Genomic DNA, 17,216 nt, shown 5'->3' with positions numbered 1-17,216 from the left:
AATCCACACAAGGGAAACTCTTGAGGATTCAGCTCAGGTGACCAGGGAGACTGTGCCGCTAGGCCTCATAGGACACCTACTACATCAGGCCACTTACTAAAACCAGGAGACATAGCAGCCCTACCTAATACATAGAAACAAACACACAGTGGAAGGCAAAGTGGGGAGACAAAGAAAAAATGTCTGAAATGAAAAGAACACAACAAAACTCCAGAAAAAGAACTAAATAAAATGAAAACAAGCCATCTACCAGATGCAAAATTCAAAACACTGGTTATAAGGATGTTCGATGATCGCAGTGAGAACTTCAACAAAGAAACAGAAAACATAAAATTAGAGATAGAAATCATTAAAAAAGACCTAGTCAGAAATGACAAATAACTGAAATTAAAAAAATACATTAGAGGGATCAATAGTAGATTAGATGAATCAGAGGATCGAATCAGTGATTTGGAAGATAAGGTAGCAGAAAACACCTAATCAGAACAGCAAAAAGAAAAAAAGAATCCAAAAAAAAAAAAAATAAAACAAGGACAGTTTAAGAGACCTCTGGGAAAACATCAAGAATACCAACATTTGCATCATAGTGGTACCAGAAGGAGAAGAGAGAGAGCAAGAAACTGAAAGCCTATTTGATGAAGTAATGATGAAAAACTTCCCTAACCTGGTGAAGGAAAGAGACATACAAGCCCACGAAGGGCAGAGTCCCAAACAAGATGAACCCAAAGAAGCCCACTCTAAGACACATCATAGTTAAAACGCCAAAGGTTAAAGACAAAGAGAGAATCTTAAAAGCAGGAAGAGAAATAAAGTTAGTTACCTACAAAGAAATCAGCTGATTTCTCAACAGAAACTTTGCAGGCCAGAGGGATAGGCACGAAATATTCAGTGATGATTTACAAGGACCTACAACAAGGATTATTCTACCTAACAAGACTATCATTTAGAATCAAAGGACAGATAAAGAATTTCCCAGGGGGGGAAAAAAAGGTAAAGGAGTTCAACACTACCAAACCAGTATTACAAGAAATATTAAAGGGACTCCTTTAAGAAGGAGAAGAAATAAAAATATTAGAAAAATGAATAATAAAATGGCAAAAACTACATATCTATCAACAATTACTTTAAATGTAAATAGATTGAACGCTCCAATCAAAGACATAGGGTAGCTGAATGGATAAGCAAGTAAGACCCTTACATATGCTGTATACAAGAGACTCACTTTAGATCGAAAGACACATAGAGGCTGAAAATAAAGGGATGGGAAAAGATATTTCATTAAAATGGAAAGGAAAAAAAATAAAGGCTGTGGTAGCAATATTTATGCCAGACGAAACAGACTTTAAAACAAAGGGTATAACAAGAGGCAAAAAAGGACCCAGTAGTCCCACTTCTGGGTATTTATCTGAAGAAACCCAACACTACTTCTAAAGGACATGTGCATCCATATGTTCATTGCAGCATTGTTTACAATATCCGAGATATGGAAGCAACCTGGTATCCACCAATGGATGAATAGATAAAGACGAGGTGCTACATATATACAATGGACTATTACTCAGCCATAAAGAATGAAATCTTGCCATCTGCAACAACATGGATGGACCAAGAGGGCACTGTGCTGAATGGAGTAAGACAGAGAAGGACAAATTCCATATGATTTTACTTACTTATGGAACAGAAGGAACAAAATCAATGAACAAACAAATCAGAAATAAACTCATAGATGCAGAGAACATTTTGATGTTTGCCAGATAGGAGGAGGTTGGAGAGGATGGATGAAAAAGGAGAAGAGATTCAGAACTACAAATTGGTAGTTATAAAATAGTCATGGTGATGTAAAGTAGAGCATTGGAATATACTATCAATAATACTGTAATGGCGATGTGTGGTGTCAGATGGTACCGGATTTAACAGGGTGATCACTTCATGGGTTGTATGGATGTCTAGTCACTGTATTGTACACCTGAAACTAATATAGTGTTGAAGGTCAACTGCAATTGAAAAATGAAAAAACAATGTTTTTAAAACAGAAGAGAGAGGAAGATTATGTGGAGAGGGAGAGAGAGAGAAAGTCTGTGAACGAGCTCAGTGGGTGAATACACCAACCAATGTCCCTGTTTGCTCAGAAAGTCCAGAGGAGAGAAGGACAGCAAAGCAACAGGCCTAGTTTTGAGCTGTTCACATGCTACACATGCAAGTAAGAGAGAATGGCGAGTACCAGGCCTGTAGTATTGAAGACCACAGGAAAGCAGCGTAGGGAACCCCAGCAGTGGATGATGGCAAGGGATGCTAAGCATTGTATGCACGCGTATGAATGTGTGTGTGTGTGTGTGTGTATACACCCACACACACACACACACACACACACATATGTCAGAACAAGTATTGATTGTGTCAATTCATGCAGGTTACGTCAGATTGTGGGAACTTTCAGAATTGGGATCACCACTATCTAGACCAATGAATCAATGGGAATGATCCTTTCTTGGAACCCCCCACCTAGACAGTGGGAATTAGCAAGGACCTCCTATTTCCTAGGCATCCCCCTCACTGATCCCTTTCCCCTACCAAAGCCTCTTCAGCACCTACCACTGGGACATGCAGCCCGAGGCACTTTGGAAGTCACAAGGAAATTTAAGGTTCCTGCCCTCAAAGAACTAATAATCAGTCAGCAAGGTGACATCTGGGAAATGGTAAATAGATTAGACAGATAATTAGAACCAAGGGAGTTAACGGGAGGATTTGTATCTGTGAGCTATAACAGACAAGAAGGCTTTCTGGGTTGAGAACTAGCTCCAAAGGCTAAGTAACAGTCAAGAATATGACAATAAGGGGAGTCTTTAAGTAGAGAAAGATTCTGAATTAAGATGCAGAAACCAAATCAGTGAGCAGACTAGAGTGGTTTGACTAGAGCTGAAGAACCTGACAGTTGCAAAGATGTTAAATAGAACACAGGAACACAGTCGCTATCTCTGACCCCTTAGCATCCAGCAAAGCTACACTATGTTCCCAATGCTCAATTAGAAAATGACATCTGCGAAGACCAGCCCTGGTGACTCAAAGGCACAGAAAGAACGCACATACACCAAAGAACTTAGAATTCTAGCAATTCCACATCTGATATGAATGAAAAACAGTAAGACTTCCCATGACTTGATACAGACTTAAGAAATTGGCATTTCTTATTTGGTTAAGGTGTTTTGAAAACTCTCTGAAAAACAACTGTCCCTAACATTGTCTGCTGTTGATTCCTGTACGAGGTTATATGCTCCCCGAGGAGACCTTTCCTTAGTTTTAGTCTTCTATGGCTCAGAGGTGGAGCTCATAGGAAATCGTACACCAGTCGCTCCTCTAGTCAATCCACAAGTCCCCTTAAGCTCTGCCACTTGTACTATAGAGCACACCATGTTGGTGGCTCTCATTAGAATGGAGAGCAGGAACTGACATGTACAAGATGAACGGCACAAATCCAACTGACTTATTATTGGGATTGCAAGATTTCTCCATCTCAAAGAGGCACTTCTATCAATATTTTGATTTTTTTCTGGTCTAAAAGACATACTATGAAACTCAATGAATTATCATTTCTTAAGACACTGGGTTCCTCTTAAAGGAAGCCACTATTCTAACGTACCTCTGGCTTGTTCAACATGACATAGTAGTAACACACTACTTCCCATAGTAAGTTTAATCCAACATTAGGTGATGTGGTGTGATAGTGCTTAAATCACTGAAATGATGTGTCATTCAGACAATATTTCACAATAAAAATGGAACCTCATCAAATTGATAGTACTTGCTTTTATTTTGTTTTACGATGCTTAAGAATCAAAGAACCTGAGGCTAACTGAATAGATGTGGTAGACCTTTCCTGACTTCTGACAGTGACTCAGCTCATTTTATTAACAAGTTAAAGCTAAGTAAATTATGAATCAATGCCCACAGAGCAGGAAAAAATGCCAATTTCCCACTAAAAATCGCAAAGTGTGATAAACCTATTTCCGTTAAGAAAACTGCTAGAGTTTTTACTGGGGGATTTCCCAGGCAAACAGAGGCAAAGATATATAAACCAAAAGCGGAAAGTAAGCACACTTCCTCTTAGTGTTTTTATGCTGGACACTAATGCAAACACAGTGAATAATTCAGGACTGTTTCATGTCATCCTCCTCTCCAAACCTGATCGGAAGAGATAACCTTCCACACACTTGCTCATTCCATTTGGCCTGGCACAGGGATGGGGCATACATCCTGCGGGAAGAGCAGAGCAGCAAGGCAAAACGTCCACTTCATTCATCCAGCCACGTAAAGTACCACCACCTTCACCTTCCTCTCTATTTTCCCTTCCATGATTATTTACACTATCAACCACTGTAATCATTTAACAACACCCTCTGGCTTCTAAACCTGAATCTCTCAGCCAAGCCAAGGTTGCCTGTTTTTATGTTAGCAGCAACAGCTACTGAGTGTCTGCTTTATGCCATGTCATATGCTACATGCTTTACCTGCTTTGGTTCATTTACTCCTAATTCCCTATAAAGTGCAAACTAACACTCAAAGGAGCTAAGGAATACCATTTCACCTATGTGGTTTTCCTGCCAAAAATGTTTACAAAGAATCTGTTTAGTACAAAACAATCAGACATAGCCAAACAGTAAAACATTCTGCAAAACAAAGGTCCCGAGTTCTTAAAAAACTGTCAGTGTCAGAAAGACAATAATAATGATGATGGTGATGGTAATTTTCAAAAAGCTGTGGAATTTCATTAGATTCAAGACCAAAAAGAAATGAGAATTGGGATCCTTGTTAGATCCTGGATCATAAGAAGAAAGAAAAAAAATTTTTAGCTGTAAAAAACATTGTTCTCACAACTGGGGAAATTTGAATGTTGATTGTGTATTAGATAATACTACATCAACGTTAAATTTCCTGAGTGTGAACATTATACTGTGATTTTGTAGGAGAAGGTCTTTTTTAGGGGCTCTCTACTGAAGTAATTAGGGCTAAAGTTCAATGATATTTGCAACAATCTCTCAGATGGTTCAGAAACAACAGGCAACCAAAACAACAAAGGATCGCAAGGCACAGAAGGAAAGACAAGAAGAGATAGAAAGAAGGTGGCAAAATATAACAATGGGTGTAGGGTATATACGTGTTCACTGTACTATTCTTGAAGTTTTTCGTATGTTACAAACTTTCAAAAGAGGGAATTGAAAAAAATGAAAAATTACAGAAACAAAAATGTTAAAAAGAAAAACCAACCCAAGCATCAGGAATAGCTAAGGCACACAGTCAAACAATTAGCTACTGTAGGAGCAGGGATGTTGTTTTTGACTCTAATAATGGCTAAAATCTCTTATTTTACACATTTATTTTTTTAATGGCTGAGTACAAAAAGAAGATACATAGATTGCTTTTCTCTTGTAGTCTTATAAAGAGTCATTATGATTACTACCACGTTTCCCTGAAAATAAGACCTAGCTGGACAATCAGCTCTCATGTGTCTTTTGGTGCAAAAATTAATATAAGACCTGGTGTTATTTTAATATAAGAACAGGTCTTATGTAATATAATATAATATAGTGTAATATAATACCGGGTCTCATATTAATTTTTGTTCCAAAAGACGCATTAGAGTTGATTGTCCGGCTGAGTCTTATTTTTGGGGAAACACAGTAACAAGAAAAGGAGATGAATCCCCTTGTGTGTTCACAACCCAGAGTCAGTTCTCCTTCCATCACCATATATTTGATTCCCTTTACCCTCATCTACCACCCCCCTCCCCCTCATAGATGATGTAATGCAGAATTGTACACCTGAAATCTATGTAATGATGTAATACAGAATTGTACACCTGAAATCTATGTAACTTTACTAACAATTGTCACCCCAATAAACTTTAATTTAAAAAAAAAAAAGAAAAGGAGATGAAAAAGAAGAGGTCCCAATTGATAATTTCTTAGCTTCACTACTGTGAAAATTAATAAACAGAAACCTCATTTAAAATGGAGTCAGGAGGCTAGAAGAGAGAACTCTCATGCACATGTCACACAACGCACACTACTGACCCCAACAGGAAGAAGCATACTTTATACCTCTGACAGGAAGTGATACTACAGGATACTTCAGCAAGAGGAAAAAGATTCCTCCTTGCCCAGGAACAGTTCAGCCAATGGGAGACTGCCATAACTCAGCCAATTAAAAGTCACATATTTCGAACTTCCAGTTTCCTCCAATGGACTCTTCCTTTACAACAGCTCCTCCCAAGCCCACAAAAGAGTATTCTTTCCTTTGTTTCTCTGGACTTGCATGTGGATCGCCATTAGACTACATGTCCTGAATTGCAATTCTTTCTTGTTCCTGAATAAACTTATTTTGCTGGAGATATATCTGGCTCTCTATGTGTTTAAGGTCAACACTACCTTGTGGAGTAGGATTCTCAGCCAGGCAGAATGCAATGAGATGAATGGAAAGCCCATGGCTAATGTCATTTAAAACCCAACTGGAAATTAAATAAAATGCTAAAATGAATAAACTCATCTCAACTTACAGGAATACATCCAATAACAACAAAGATTGCCTGTCTCCAGTGTCTGTGAACTTAATACAGGGTTATAATTCATACTGCTTTGGAGCTGATCCTGTGGGAGGAGGCTTATCATTTGTAGGCACTTTAACATGTAAAGAGAACTGTTAAAATAAGTCTGACGTCTTCTGGTTTCTATTTCTAACTGGCCATGAGACACATCCACACAGATCTCTTACAACCGGCTAGAACTCAAAAAATCAAGTCCAATTATTATTGTTCCTCCTTTCTCACTCTTCCCTCTACGCAACACCCTCATTTCCTCCATTCTACACTCTTCTTATGTTTTCAATTTCTGTTAATGGCACAATTTTCCATCTTGATATCTAAGGGTGAAACTCGGGTAAATTTTGGCCTCTCCTCTTTACTCCACACATACATTAAAAATTAACACTTCTTCCTCTTGAATACATTCTCCATCCTCATGGCTTTGCCTCAGTTCAAGTCCTCATATTGCTCACAAAAGACTCCTGGACTAACCTCCTTCTTCTTTTCCCTACCTCCTGCCCCTGCTTCCAGCCTCAATTACTCTGCCATCTTGTCTCCTGAGTCCTTTCTCTATCATGATAATCTGATGTACTTGTCTCCTAATAAAGAGCCTATCATGGTTCTTACCTCATGTCATCAGCCATGTACACTCTGGATGAGCCTGAGCTACTGGGGCCTTCCTCCAGGTGTCTATTTGCCCCTCCGCATGTCGTGCCTATGTTCCTCCTGCTGCCTTGGATGCTATTACCAATTTATCCATCTGGAGAAGACTTAGTCATCCTTCAGTGCCTAGATTATTCAGTCTTTCTTTCCCTCCCTCCCTGAGGCAGAGTTGGGGACATCCTCTTTGAGCTCCTGTGGCATCTCTATTACATCATTTAGTCAAACAGAATGACTATACTTTGCTTACATATCTGTCCTCATCACTAGTCCTGTAAGGGCAGGACCATGCTTTAATAGTCTGCAGAAACCAGCACAACGTCCAACACATAGCAGATTCTTATTAAATTAACAGATGTATTACTAAATAAAGGGGTAGGTATAAATATAAAAATATATGGTTTATTGTATTTAAAAAACACATTTTTAAAAGCTCATAGACTATGCCAACAATGATGAAACCACAGATCGCTGGTGCAAGCCAAGATGCAAAACTTTTATTCCTGCTGCCTATTCAACCCATTACTTTGCCCACCAAATGTTCAGTGCCCTAGGATTGCACGGGAGCCCACACAAGAACTTTCTGTCCCCCTGGAGGTCAGACAGTAACCCCTAGGTAGGTCAACTGAGGCCAAATGACAAACGGAGAGGAGCATAAGAAGAATGGCAGGCTTTCCACATCACTGGAGGGTTGGGCAGTCCAAAGACAGGGACCAAAAGGTCAAGATTTAAAAATTTTCTCCCAGAAACTTTCTGAGGGTGGTATCAACGTAAAGCATTCAGTGAACAGCCCCTTTCAGGTCACAGGATAAAATCCTGTGCCCTTCTATGCTATATTCTCAAGCTAACACTACCTATGTGTGCTGAAAGGTACCATCTTACATCTGGAAAGCATTTCAACCTGCGGAGACATTATCTTAAGATTGAGTCCCTGAAGCAAACTAAGGTAAGGTGGGAAAAGACAGAGATATGCTGATGCCTTTTCCCAGCTTCAAACACTTTAGTTGGCTATTGCCAATATCTTTTCATTTTTTTTCCCCATGGAAAATAAAACAGATAATGAGATATTTGATCCACGCGCTGTGTGTATGTACTTTTAAAATGTCACCTTTGGGTAACTCAACCCACCAATGGATTATTAATAAAATTCAGCAACTGTCAAAGCACTTCTCTGTGTGGAGGGAGGTTTGGCGGCGACACCTATTAGAAGACAGAGACAGATGGCCTTACCTCTCAGCTCCCGCGTCCACAGCTGTGAGTGGAGGTAACTGGGAGGAAGGGTTGTGGGGGCTCCCCTGTACATTATGTCCCGGAGAAGGGTGACTGACAGGATGCGGGGGTGGCACGGCCCCAGCAGCTGTTCCACTTCGGCTTGAATGATTGCTGGAGAAAATGGAAGCTGAAATCAAGGGAGAACAAGCATCAGACTGCGCCCCAAGTGAAGCCCACATTTTTTAAATACCTAAGGCTGACAGCAAGCATATTTTAGGGGCGTGTTTGTTTTTCTCTTGATGGTTTTAAGGGAACAGTTCTCCCCTTGCTGGATATACACAGCTTTTGTTTCATGGTGGAACGGGTTCCCCAGTTAATGTGCCTTTATGGGCTGCCTGAGGAGCTCATATTCTGCTCGCTCCAGGTTGACATTCATGGTTTCTCATAAGCACTGACTTGCCCTGCCAGTTCCCTGTCTGGACAGTGTATAATTAGTCAATCTTGAAATGTTTGCATCTGGGTGAAGGTCTCAGGATTAGCACTTCGCAGTCACAGGGGCTGGGAGTCAGGTAACAGAATATTCGCTCTGCTGACCTAGAAGGGCGCAGCATAAGCCTTCTTCCTCTTCTCATCGCTGCTGCGAGCCTCTTGGGTCAGGCTCGGGTCTCTCTGTCACTGCTAAATCAATGTAATGAGACCGGAGCCTCGCCTGATCCTAGCACCAATGCAGGATCCTACACTCTTTCAACTTCAGAGTCTAACAGACCCCAGCCACTTCCCCCAATGGCGTGATGGATGCATGTACTTGGTCTTCATCAAAAATGAGTCCTCTCCTAACACCACAAAATATGAAAAGGGGGTCTGAAACACACCGCTTGGAGAGTCCCTCGCTGTTGCCTATTATGACACAGACAGTGAGTTACAGCCTCATTCATAGGGGCAGCCTAGCCTTTGAGAACTGTACGTGACCTCAAACTTAAATATGTGCCCATTTAGATTGGCTAATTGGTCCAATGTCACAGAAGAAACTGGAGCTTGTCACTTTCAGAGTCTATCACCATCAGAGAGGCTCTCTCAGTGTCTGGAACCTACTCACTAGACATCTCATTATAGTGCAATCATACCAGCATCATTACGCTGACTCTCTTTAACTTCCTCCTCTATACAAAGCTGTGCTGAGCTCTGTGCTATCCCTGCTCTTTTTGAACTTACTCTACTGATATCAAAGAATAAATGGATTTTAAAAAAATAAAAGAAATCAGGCTAAGGATTAAGAAAAAGAAGCCACATAATCAAAGAGATTTGAGGGTTTAAAAGTTCAGGGAGCTGTATTTTTAGACCAGTACCACTTTTCTCCAACCTCTCCTGGATAGAATTAATACCCCAGATGACCCAGCCCCCCTAAACTTAATCCAATGGAATGAGAGTTCAAGTACTTAAAGGAACATGGGAAGAGGCAGAATTACCATCTTCCCGCTCAAAAACTACTGACAGGGGTGTGATCTGATTTGAAGGGTTTATTTCTGGTAAGTCAGCATTGTGTCAGGTTAACTCTTGTCCTCAGAAGCCTGCATCCTCCACAGCTTTCCACGTCCTGAAGAGGTGGTAAGACTAGAAAACGCTTACCAGCTCAAAGAGGCAACACACAGCATCTGTTGTGCATCAGCCTCCAGAGAAGTTGCACATTTGCAAACTTGCTAGAGTCACCTTATGAATCACTACCCTCATTTATGCTCCGCTCGCTCAGGCAACCACAATTCTCCCTGCATTCCAAATAATTTTACCCACGGGAGAAGGCTGTTTGGAGTCACTGTGGCAATAGTTTTATATTGGTGTTTGTCAGCATGGTGCTTGGTGTTTTATGTACTATTCCAAAAACTAATGGAATAATAAGAGGTCACAGAGACACCGTGGAAACTCAGCTATCTTTTTTTCCCTGCCTTAGTGTAGAAATGTGAATTCTCCTGCTTGTTTTGTTGTAGTTGTTGAATGTACCCATCACTTATTATCTCTTGGAGGTATTTCTGTATGTTTGTGTGTATCATAAGGGGAGCACTGCCCCTGATGTTTACTAACCTACAGGTAACAGGGAAACCTGGTGTCCATGCTCTATGCTCTCCTCAATGGTTCAGTAGAAAATGGCGTGCTTCCCAGAGGTCTCCACTAGCTATATTCACCACATGTTTGCATGAACCGCAATGAAATAGTCCGGGAAATTTGGTATTTTTTTGCAGCTTGCTGTACACTGAAAGCTAGGCCTAGTTAAGGGCCTCTCCTTCATCCCATTTAATAGCCAGGACCAGTCGTCCATCATCCATCTATCTACTCATCCATCCTCCAAGATTATTTTTTAATTCTACTAAAATATATTAAATGCTTACTACGTGCCAGCCACTCTACTATATGTGGGTCCTTGTCCTTGAGGTGGTTGCTGTCTAGTGAAGGAAATAGACCTCTATACGCCAATTCTACCCAAATACAAGACTTACTAGTATAGAGCATCAAACAGTGTCCAAAGCACTTTAACATACTATCTTACTTGTGGCTCCGCCATGTGCCCTAAGCTCTGGCCAAACCAGACAACTGACCACACCTCGAATATATCATGACAATTTATGCGACTGTGCTTTTCTCTATATTGTCCTCTACCTTTGCTTACTTATTTTAACACTTTTGTTCTGTGTGCAGGGTTACTTGTGTTCTTCTCAACAGCCAATTATTCCACAAATAGTTATGAAGTACCTACTGTGTGGCAGACACTGAGCTAGGTCCAGGGATAGACTAGGAAACGAGATAACCTTGGTGCCTGGTATCTCCAACAGCATCATCATGTTGGTTTGCTAGACAAATAAGAACGAGCACAATCTACATGCTAGCCAGTGCAGTCCTCCTTGGGGCTCAATGAGTAGTTCAAGGCAGAAACATTTATCCATCAGCTTCTATTCCCCACTAGTCAATGGTTGCCCCAGGGTACACCTTTCTCACACTTCCACGTAGGCACATGTATCAGAGTAGCTCAAGGTTCTCAGAGACGCTCAATACCAGGGCATCAGAGATACTCGACGGCAGAAAGCCAGAGGGAGATGGTGCACTTGAGGGGAGGAGCTACCAAATTATGCTGGTGCAGCTGGTGCAGCAATGGAATAGGCGGAATAGATGCTAGAGAGGATGTGAGGTGGGGCATACAGCACTGAAGCCTTAGAAACATGCTGTGTTAAGGTCAACTGTTAACAGACCAATAGTGAAACACAATCTACGGCTCTTCCATCCACTGCTACAGCCAGTGATGGCATTAGAACAGGCAGCACCCTTAGACTAAGGGCCCCACGTGAATAAAAAAGGGAAGGCTTTAGGGTTTAATTGAAAATATGAATTTGGGAAGTATACTGGACAATTTCTTACATAGAGCCTAAGAAATTATCTCTTGGCAAAACGAGGCTCATGACTTGCCCATGACAGATGGGATGAGAAGTATAGGATAAACTTTCTACTGGTGAGATAACTTAGTCAAAGCTTTAAATTCAGTGTCCACACAGAACACTTTGCATGCAGATCCAGGGCAAAACTGCTGGCTATGGATGCTGCGTTGTGACCAATACAATAACCAGAGATTTAGAGGAAGGAATAAGAGACACAATCATGGCTTTACAACATACGACCCATATCTCATAAATCTTTCTAATCAAATGGACAAAACTCTGAAGCCAGAGAGCTGGAGCTTCAGTAGGATTGCCCTTGGCCTCTACCAAAGATCCACGTTTCTCAGAAATTGTCACTATGGCACAGGAAATGCCTTTCCTACTAACACTCCTGGGAGTTTCCAACTATATTGCAGTCCTACATCATCCAGACTTCCAACTTACTTAATACTTCCAACTTACTTAAAAGGACTATTCTTTTACTCATTCATTCATTCCAACACAATTTCTCAGCCCCTACCTCTGTACCAGGTAGGTCCTAGTGCCTCTTAATGCGTGAAGTCTGAACACCTGCTACCATGTTAGAGTGCAACTATAAAGGTCATTCACAAAAGAAAAAAATTCCCTCCATACACACTCAAAATGATTTTCCAAACTCAACCAATAGGGCATATGAGGCCTAGCAATCAAAGCATAAGGAAGCGAACTGATTCCTCTAGAATCCAGGGCAATATTAACAAAACTGTTGTGATCAAATCAACCGGCACACACAGGCTGCCCACAGGGGCGGCCTTCTTTGTCTGGTGTCACCTCAGGGGTCACTGCTGCTTTCAAGGCTGGAAGAGGGCTTTTAGGTGGACCTCTAGATGGGGTTGATGACTGGCAACTGGAACAATTGATTAGGCACGGCAGAGGAACATATTGGAAATTCTTATTGCTTTTGTGATTAAGAGATGGCGGACTCCCTACGGAAATAAAAGCCTGGTCTTGAGATGAATTCATGAGCTCTGCCTTCAGCCAAGGACCAGGAGCTGGCTTCCCTGCTGCTTTGGGCTTTCTCTCTCTCCAGGGCTTGGCTTACTGCCGTCCCTCACCCTGTCTCCTGTAGAGGTAGGTGAATATGACTCATTTGGGCTTTATAATTTTGACAAAGCAGCATCTATTGATCTATATGGTCCCCAGATGCTCTCTCACTGGTTATTGGGACCGGGGGATTCTAGGCTGGTGCCTTTAACCAGCTCAGGTTAATTTGGGTTAATGCAGCTCTCTCCACGTCCAAATGAAGAAACAATTAATCTCTCTTTCTAATGAGTATGGACAGGGAACCCTTGGGGATACTTCAGCTGTCACGTATTCACTGTGTGAATGGAGGGAGGAAAGAAGTGTTAGTGGCTCCATCTTGAAATGAAGCCCACTTGTCTCTGGCCCACGCCCAGGGCTGGGAAGCCTACCATCAGCATTGCCTGGTGACTAAGTTTTCATCATTTCAGAGGACAGGGGAAGACTTCCCTTGCCAGGTTGAGTGAGATACATTAAAAACAGCCAATTGGAGGGCATACTCTTGTTGAAAACTGTATGGGCAGCTAGAGTCCTGTTTCTCAAGTTTTGATGTGCAAACAAATTGCCCGGATAAAATATTGATTCTGATTCATTAGGTCCTAGAGGCAGGAATGCTAAGGTTCTGAACGTCTGTCCAAGTCCCCAAGTCCCTAATGAAGCTGAGGCTGATGGCTCAGGGATTGCACTTTGAACAGTACTACAGCACATCTCAGCAGCATTTCCCCTTGTTGCTGCCCCACACCTCAGAATCAATAGTTAGCATGTGAGTACTTTGCAAACCTTTCTCCAGTTTCCTGACAAGGAACTTAAGGTCTAATCGGACTCCTGATTAGGTCACGTGGCTGATAAGTAGAGAATTCAAACCCAGGAAGTCTGATTTCAGATCACACGCCCCTAACCACAATGCTATATTGCCTCTCAAATGCAGGGTGAATTCAAGAGAAGGCGTAAGAGTGTTGATACTATATCAGAGCCCCTGGACCTTCATGTGCAAAGGCTGACTAGAGTCATTAGGCACTCTTCCTTGCCAGGCATGTGGGTAGCTTTACTACTAAAATGCTTGTTAGGGTGCAGAAAGTATATTCCCATTTCTGTTTCTGCCTATCCTAAAAGCACCGAAGTGATCTCAGCATGAATGAGAGCAATTTTCCAGCTCTGAAAATTAATTCAGGCAAGAAATTAACTGAATTATTTGGTTTAGAAAACAAACAGCTGGTAGGAAATGTGCTTTTTCCCAAATAAAGATTTCAGGTGCTTGTCAGAGGCATATCGATCTACTGGTGGGAAAGAAGAAGGCAAGGAGGGGTAATTCATGAGCAATCAGATATGTGCACCTGTTACCACAAGTGAACATGATGTCGCTGGCTCAAAGGCTGCCACCTCTGTCAATAATGCATGAAGAAGAGATTTGCTGTGCAGATCTGTTGCCACTGGGCTGTTAGTAAATATGCATTTGGAGTCATTTATAATTACTTAAAAGCCATAGTGTTGCTCTAATGTTGGGACCTTAAGAAACGACATTTAATGCTTGGTGGCTGGTACATGTGAGGGACGAGGTATGAGTTTACCAGTCATCTCTCGGGCAGTAGTTCCAGGGTCAGGGCACAGAGGAATAAGCAAATCAATGATACCAGGCTACGTTGACTTTCACAGATATATTCAAAAGAATCATAGGCCCCATTCAAAAGGTGAGCTTAACCTTGTCTTTCTGTCTCTTCCCTCCCATCCCTCCAGGAGAAATTCGTAGCTGGAAAGGATTCTGGAAACAGTTGAACCACAATGGAAATTTTGGTTCCTTTGGCCTCACCAGAAATTGGGCACTGGAGATAGTGTCAGGGTGGTTACTGAGAGAACAAAGCACATCCACTGGTGGTCAAATGGACTTGGATTTGAATCTCAGATTTACCAATTACTAGCAATGTGTCTCGAGCAAGTTGCTGAACAAAAGCTCAGTTTCTTCATCTTAAATAAGGATACCTCAAAGAATAATGAGGACAATTATATAATATATAGAGAACACTTAGCACAATGCCTGGACCATGGTTAAGTGCTCAATACACCACTCTTGTTATTCTTTGGCTATTTATGTTACTGCACTTATATAAATGATTACTGTTATTAATAAGCTAGGGAAGAGGAAGGCACATGTTGCTCCAAAATGGTTAATCTCCAATAGCGTGTGGCCTCTTACCTGAAGAGGCATATAAATATAAACTGTGGACTAGCATCATTTTAAAATGCAGAAGGGTGTATATATACATCATGCTCTCCAGTAATAAGCACTTTTGTTCAATTTTTCTAATGCAAGTTGCTATAAAGTGTGCAGGGCCTAAGAACGAATCCTCATAGGGTTAAAATGTTCTACTTATTTTGTATGAGTAATACACACCTTTGAGTTACAACCCATAATGCGTTTCAATTTAAAAGATAACATGTCATTTTCATGCATGACTGCACTTCGTTAAGGAGTGAAAATGGGCTGTTACTAAAATGTCAACACAACTGCCCCTCTTGAAGCTTAGTTTACCTTAAAGTAGTTTTACATTTTCAGCACTTCTTTTTGTTTGTTGCTCCAAGAGCATCAAGATCCAGCCATGGTTAATTTTCAGAATGCAAAAACAATTACCCTTCAGTCATTTTAAAGAAAATGACCAGTGCTGGAGTGACTGGAGTTTTGGTCCCCAAGAGTGAAAATTTAGGCCCCAACACCTTCTGCAGTTCTTTGTATTTCACCCTGGAGCAATTTAATTGCACTGTCCATTCAGTGGAAAACGCTCTCATGGGACCGAAATTCACAAACCAACCAGAGCGAGTTTTCTAACAAGGACAAGCCCCTGTCAGGATCACTTGGAAGGCTGCATTTGATACGGAGGTTAATTGGTGAATGGGAGGTGTCTCAGCTAACCCTTGCCTTGTTGCCTATGAAAAAAAAGGGGCTAGTTTTCCTTTTTCTTTCCTCCTCATGTCTGGGCATTTTCGCCCCTTCCCTTCTCTCTCCAGCAGGAAGGGCATCATTCCACATTCCACCTGTATTAGGGAAAAGTAGCTTCTTAAGGGTTTGCACAGTCATTTCTCTAATCTTTCCCTTCTCCTTGAGGCATGAATAATTTTAATATTGCCAATCCCTAAAAATCTATTTTCTCTGCCTGTCTTTTTTCCCCTCCTACTTTGCGGTGTAGAGTATCATTATCCAGCAGCCCTGATAAGAGGATAATGAAACAATCCCTCCTCAACCGATTGGGTGGCTGTCAGACTAAAACGACACCACCTGTACATCCCTGACATGCTACCCCAAGCTAATTGATGGCAAACAATGGTAACTGTCACCACTGCACTAAGACAAAGAAAACATACTCGTGTCACCTGATGGGTGAGCTACCTAGCAACTGATAAATAAATGTGTGAGGGAGATGTTCTATTAAGGTAAGAGAGGGTACATCTCTGAAGAACATGCCTATTAACTTTGAGCTTAAGAGCCCTGCTGTTCACTGGGGAACAGAAATAAATAAGGTAAAATGAGAATTTATTGATGTCTGCACAGTTACATGAATATTCAGGTTCTCTTACAAATAGATATTCCCATATGAGCTCCAAACTTCTATGTAGGCTGCCCAATTACATTTCCATAACATGCAGCTGGATTTATAGCCAGGGAAGAAGTTACTGGTGTCTGAAGGGGGATACATACTTATATGCCTTTCTGCAATACGCTGCTGCAACTAGAAGGTAATGGCTAAAGATATCCACGTAAACGCCAACGGTTACCATCAAATGTTCTGAAATAACAGACATAATTAACTTCAGGTTAGGAAAAGCTCCTGAAACATCTGCATTTCAGAACAAAGACATTTTGTTACAAGTAGAATGGCATCATCTGGCAGCTCTCTCAACTTCTCCGGGACCAACATTTCATGCAGCCCTCTCGTGTCTTTCCAGACAATGCATGGCAATCTAGCCTCAAATCTCACACCTTATCTTTCTTCCCTTTGCCTCGCAACCTATCTACTCACTCACAAAGAGTTAGTAAGACAGAATGTCAGTAAAATAATTTGAACAAGCCAACAACTCAGACTACCCTATGAGAAATTCAGGATTGCCTCTATGTCACGATATCTTGCATTTGGGGCAGCGTAGGAGAGCGTCAAGAAAGAAGAAAGTGGGAGCAGACCTGGCCACCCATTCCTGAAAGCTCTCACAGGAATGCTCCTCATCTCTTTCTTTATAAATGAAGTCCGACTTGGCAACAAAGCCAAAGTTTTAGTAAAAAATATTCAGTTCTCGAACTCCTCATT

At 41.3% G+C, this 17,216-nt stretch overlaps 1 protein-coding gene across 5 annotated transcripts in view; it reads right to left on the bottom strand.

The window, feature by feature from the left end:
- GLIS3 (GLIS family zinc finger 3) overlaps window positions 1-17,216 on the bottom strand; it is a 597,994-nt gene that overhangs the window by 43,024 nt on the left and 537,754 nt on the right. For all 5 annotated transcript variants that reach the window (XM_074330482.1, XM_074330481.1, XM_019729930.2 and 2 more), the window contains one exon: window positions 8,465-8,633. In XM_074330482.1, the coding sequence (XP_074186583.1) occupies window positions 8,465-8,633 (169 nt within the window). The remainder of the gene's footprint in view (window positions 1-8,464; window positions 8,634-17,216) is intronic.

The sequence above is a fragment of the Rhinolophus sinicus genome, linkage group LG04 (genome assembly GCF_036562045.2).
Source record: "Rhinolophus sinicus isolate RSC01 linkage group LG04, ASM3656204v1, whole genome shotgun sequence".
Taxonomy (NCBI): domain Eukaryota; kingdom Metazoa; phylum Chordata; class Mammalia; order Chiroptera; family Rhinolophidae; genus Rhinolophus; species Rhinolophus sinicus.
This window is presented reverse-complemented; position numbering and strand designations above follow the sequence as displayed.